Source organism: Carassius auratus, chromosome 2 (genome assembly GCF_003368295.1).
Source record: "Carassius auratus strain Wakin chromosome 2, ASM336829v1, whole genome shotgun sequence".
Classification (NCBI taxonomy): Eukaryota; Metazoa; Chordata; class Actinopteri; order Cypriniformes; family Cyprinidae; genus Carassius; species Carassius auratus.
Window position 1 is genome coordinate 3,386,695 of NC_039244.1, and position 5,509 is coordinate 3,392,203.

A 5,509-nucleotide genomic window follows, 5' to 3' on the forward strand; every position below is an offset into this window, starting at 1 on the left:
ATTCTAAGTTTGCCTGCTGCACTGGGGACATCACATGCATGTGCAAGTCGAGAAAATTATAAAAATAAATCTAGGAATTATATAAATGCAGGATTTTATATCAGTGAGGTTAATGCATCAAAAGTAACTAACTACGGTAAGCTGTATTATGATTGGTAACTGTAATATTATTACTGAAATCTTATTAGTTACACTATACTAGTTATACTAACCAGTGACTGGCCAACACTAGTGACTGACAGTGCTCTGAATCCAAAAGTCACAGACCACAATCAACAGCATATAAAAACAAAATAATCTTTAGAGTAATTTTAAGAACAAATGTGGAAAAAAATAAAGAAGTCAAATGAAAATTCATGTCATCTTAAATTCAAGTGCACCATTAGCTGTCGGCAGGGACCTGTCGAACACCAGATCCCCTGTTTCATTGGTGCAAAGACATAAGGTTAGTGGTGATATTTATTTTGTTCAACATTTGCAGCTGCTTTTGATCACTTAATTAGAAGCACCACAAATTAAAGTTGTTGTGTTCTAGAAGTTGATTTTAAAATGCGAAGTATTAAAATAAAGCCATGTTAACACTTTTATTAATACAACACTATAATGAGTGTTGCACATGCTGTTTTTAGTGTTATTTTCTTTAGCACTGCTTATGATTACATACAGGCTTATGCTCTGATTAAACAGTGATGTAAATTTAAACAAGTGTAAATGTTAGATTTTTTGGCCTGTTTGATAACTGATATATTTTAGGCTAGGCCCACTCACATTGTAATTCCTGGCTATGAAAGTGCACTGGATATTCCTGCAAATATTTTGTGTATCATGTAAAATTTATCACACATAACTGCAAAGCCCTCAGAATTAATATAAAAGCATGCACCTTGAATATCAATGAATGCACACTGCAGAAATCGTTCAAATTAAAAATTAATGTTTGCAGTTAACATGCAAGGAAAGCACACTCATAAAATTAGCTTTCACTAGTGCAATCTTACTGATTATCAAATCATTTCTGACACGTTTTATCACATACAGTACTTGGCAAAACATTTTTACACCTCCAGTAACAAACTCCAGTTTCCCTCAATTTTGTTCACTCTGTCATTTGAAACAAAAGGAAAAAATCAATAAGAATTAAGGATTTGCCTTGAAACATTTTTATTTACACTGAGCCATATACAGTTCAGCAGAGATTTAGAAGTGGATTCATACGTGAGAGAAAAGGTTTGAAAATGACACATTCCTTTGAAGCTTAATAAGAAAGACAGTGTTATTGATGATCATGTTTGAACAGCACTCAGCTGCAGTTGCTCAGAGATGATAAAAGGTCTGAACTATACAAGGGTTCAAGGACAGCTTAGTAAACTCTTTCTCTCCTCCTGGCTTTTTTTTTTTTTTTTTTTTTTTTTTTTTTCTGAAGGTCCGCAAAGTTCATTCAATATGTTTTTCATTTTTCCCCAGCACAAGAGAACAAACTCAGTCTCAGAAAGCGGGTTATAGTCCTAAAACTCAGCGTTTGGAAACACTGCTTCTATGGAAGGCTTGGTTTGTTTGAGATGTTTGGGAATTCCATGCAATAGAATCAACTATAATAATCTCATAACACATAAGCAGTCAGGAGTTTGGACATACATTTCTTATGATAACTATTATCAACAGTTTACGATCATGGATCCTTTTCACATTTTCTGTGCTCTCAGCAAAAGACATCATCATAGCTGGCTCATACAGTGATGTGACACAGAGTATAGTCTTACGATAATAACAATTGTAGAAAGGTGAAAAGGGTCCACAATGATGTCATCAAAAAAATTGAAATAGTGTAAAACTATTAAAAAAGTCCAATAATCTGAGCAGAGTACTGGTAATTATGTATTGATGTATGAACACAGACACTTGCTCATGCTGTAGTAAAATAGTAAAGTAGTAAAGTAAATAGGATAATTACATTTAAACAAACAAGCAAACTAATATTTTAATGAAAAATAAATATTTCCTTAAAATTGCATGATAAAAACAACATCTTGAAGGTTTTAAATTCGTGAGAATCCTGGAAAAAAAAAATGTGTCCAGAATTTTGATGTTCATGTTTTATCAATGCAATGCTATTTCATATCAGCACTGTCTGATATTTGAAAGTCCACTTTGCAGATGTCTCGATGCATTCAAAAGTTCAGACGAGTGCCAGTGGCTTTCTCCTCATTGGTCACGTCACATCCCGATCTCCATCTGCACCACAGACACGCCGGCCGGAGCCTCCGCCACCTTCTTCCCCCGGTGCACCAGCTTGGCCAGGTTCCGGATGGACGGAGTGGCTCTAAACAACAGCTTCTTGAGGCCGGTCCGGTACTCCTGACGGATCAGACAGTACAGCACCGGGTTCAGGCAGCTGTTGGTGTGCGCCAGGCACACGGTGATGGGGAACGCGTAGGCCTGCGCGTTGTAAAACGCGTTACTGAATGGCACCAGGTCAAATTTGATGAGCACCCCCCAAAGGGTCAGCGCCTGGTTGGGGAGCCAGCACAGAAAGAACGACAGAACCACGATGGTGACCGATCTGGTGACTTTGGAACGGCGATTGTGCCGCCCTCTCTCGCTTTCCGAGCCGGGGATTCCACTGACGCGCCGCCGCAGAACGAAGCGCAGCAGGAGGAGGTAACAAACGCAGATGATAACCAGCGGAATCACGAAGCCCAGAAGTACCTTTTGGGTTTGATAGAGACCCAGAAGCAGCTGCGGGTCCCAGTTACCGGAATCCGAGAAGCGGACGAGGCACAGCTCGTCGTCGGACACCTGCGCCGTGGTTGAGTATACCGCGTGAGGGATGGTGGCCACCACGGACACGATCCAGATTCCCAAACTGGCCCACTTGACCTCAGCCGAGGCCGTTTTGGGACACTGCATCCGTAGGGATGAGGACAGGGAGCAGTAGCGCGCTACGCTCATGGCAGTTAAGAAGAACACGCTCGCGTACATATTCATGGTGGTGACCGAGCTGATGATCTTGCACATCACCTTTCCAAACGGCCATCTGAAGTCCAAAGCGGTGTCCACGGCCCAGAACGGAAGAGTCAGGACGAACTGCAGGTCCGTCACGGCTAAACTCATGACGAAGCAGTTGATGGACGACTGCTTGAGTCTGTGGCGCGAATGGAGCAGGTAAAGCGCCAGCAGGTTCCCGACGAGCCCCAGCGCGCACACGACCAGGTAGACGAGCGCGATCACGACGCGCATGGCCATGCTCGAGCTGTCGCCGTAGAGCTCCTCCGCGGACTCTTTGGAGAGCAGCTGCAGCCAGCAGCGGAGCGACAGGTTGTGGAGAGCGATCCGGTTCGACAGCGCATCGCCCTCGTCCAGTGCCGGACCGCATGTCGCTAAACTCGGTGCCAACGCGCTGCTGTTCCCCTGCATGGCACGGCTTTACGCACCCATACAATTTCAATTAGATTCCATGCGCTACACAAATGTTTTCCTTGAAGTCACCCTTCAGGTTTAGCCTGTGATCCTTAGGCGCGTAAACTCTTTATTCCCAGACTTAAAAACGGAATCTTGGGTGCGTGAATCTGTGCCACTCCTCTCTCCTCTGACTCTCCGCACCTGAATGAGCTCGTGGAGCATCACCGGGCTTTATATAGGACACACTACTGCTGTCACATGGGGAAGTTTTTACTTGCAATTGAAAAAAATAGAATACATTTTGTGTATTTTAAATTCTTAATACATAAAGACTTTTAGATAAAAACACCTTCTAAATTAATAAATGTAGTATTACATATTCTGTAGTACTGAAAATGATATTTGTAAGATTTCTGTAAAATGCATGCATTTTACTCTTATCAATATATAAAACTCTTATATTTGTAAAAAATCTTCTTGAAACATAACAACATATCTTATTTAGGTCAGTTTGTGTTTCATAATTGGTTTTCTTTCTTTCTTTTTTCCTGGTTACAGTGATGGGGGAAATGTTCAGTAGGTTTTTTTTTTTTTTTTTAGCCAAGACTTTGACATATCTATAACTTTTTAAAAATAATTTCACCCTATCTATTTTCTATTTTGTGCATGAAAGGAACAGACTGATATGTAAGTTGTTATTTGCAGAAAATAATCTAGAATGCAATTACGTTTTTCCCAATAAAAGTATTTATTTAAAATAAGGGTGACATTCTATTTATTAATAGATATTTTTGTACAATTGTGATATCACAGTTCCCCCCACCAAAACAGTGTTTTTTTTTATGGAGGATGCTGTCATGAATTGGCTTATTTTTAATTTCTGTGAAGATAAATTGATTACCATTTAAAATAATATACTTAAGACAACAAGTTTATTAGAGAAAAGAATCTTAATGGTAATAAAAGCAAACTAATATGATTTCCATCTTTAAATAACTTGAAGTTTAAAACATTTTCTTCCTCAGAGAAAGTTTTTTTTTTTTTTTTAAATGCATGATTTCTGTTGAGTTGCATGTAAAAATGGGTCAGTATTCAGACTTCACATGGCGTTAAAGAGAGAGATCAGAGCAGACACTGATTCTCGCACATTCAGCTGTTCTTTCCGTTATCCTTCTCAACTCGGCTCTTTGATGAATGGTCTGTGATCCAGAACACGCTACTCGCCCAGGGCTCTGAGAGACAGTGGCTGATCACATTAGAGATGGAAGGTCAGTCGATTTTTCCTCAAGACGAGTTCATTCTAGGACAACTGGCTTCCTGTGTACAGATTCATGAGATACTCAGTCAGGGATTGTCTTCTCGAACATTTAGTCCAGATAAACACTAAGTGATGTGCATGTCAACTAGTCAAGATATATTGAACTGGATAATTATTACTTTTCACAATTTATGTTATTAATCAATGGGCATTTTTATAATATATTGTATTATTATGAAATTTTGAAGGAGAAACATGTGGTGCACAAATGAGCCAAAACCTCCTAGATTTAGATTAGTTCGTTTTTTTCAAAAAATTGCATCTCTTGCTCTCCAATGGATGCCCTGCAGTGAATGGGTGCCGTCAGAATGAGAGTCCAAACAGCTGATAGAAACATCACAGTAATCCACAAGTAATCCACAGCGGTCTTTTGAAGTACAAAGCTGTGTTTGTAAAAAAAACTAATCCTTCATTAAAAGTTTTTTCTTTTTTATAATTATTATAATTTACTTTAAACTGTCATTAATACTAATCCATAATGTTGCTTTCTTCAGTAAACAAAAAATAATAATCTTGGCTGAATCAGGAGAGAAATATGCACAGATCAAACACGTTTACAAGTGAAAACTGTCCAAAATCAGTATTTGGACTTGGATTTGGTTGGAAAAGAAAATGGGGATGGAGTTGTATTTTAGCTGAAAGTATGCTAGACCTATATTTGCATTGGTGTTTTAAATTCCTGAAAGACTTGTGCATGTTTTTAGACTAGGAGCTTCTATTTGGAGAGAAGCATAATAAATGTATAAGCTTTTCGAATGAATCTCAAGGAAACATCCACACAACACCCACACG

General features: G+C 39.1%; 1 protein-coding gene across 1 annotated transcript; it reads right to left on the bottom strand.

Moving 5' to 3' along the window:
- Positions 1-1,155: 1,155 nt before the first annotated feature.
- Positions 1,156-3,645, bottom strand: LOC113112652 (relaxin-3 receptor 1-like). Its single transcript, XM_026278406.1, has one exon. The coding sequence runs from the start codon at positions 3,412-3,414 to the stop codon at positions 2,215-2,217; it is 1,200 nt and encodes a 399-aa protein (XP_026134191.1). The 5' UTR covers positions 3,415-3,645; the 3' UTR covers positions 1,156-2,214.
- Between the last annotated feature and the right edge of the window lie 1,864 nt (positions 3,646-5,509).

What these genes read in the sequence shown, in the direction of transcription:
- LOC113112652 (XM_026278406.1), bottom strand. Translation starts at nt 3,414, where the DNA reads ATGCAGGGGAACAGCAGCGCGTTGGCACCGAGTTTAGCGACATGCGGT.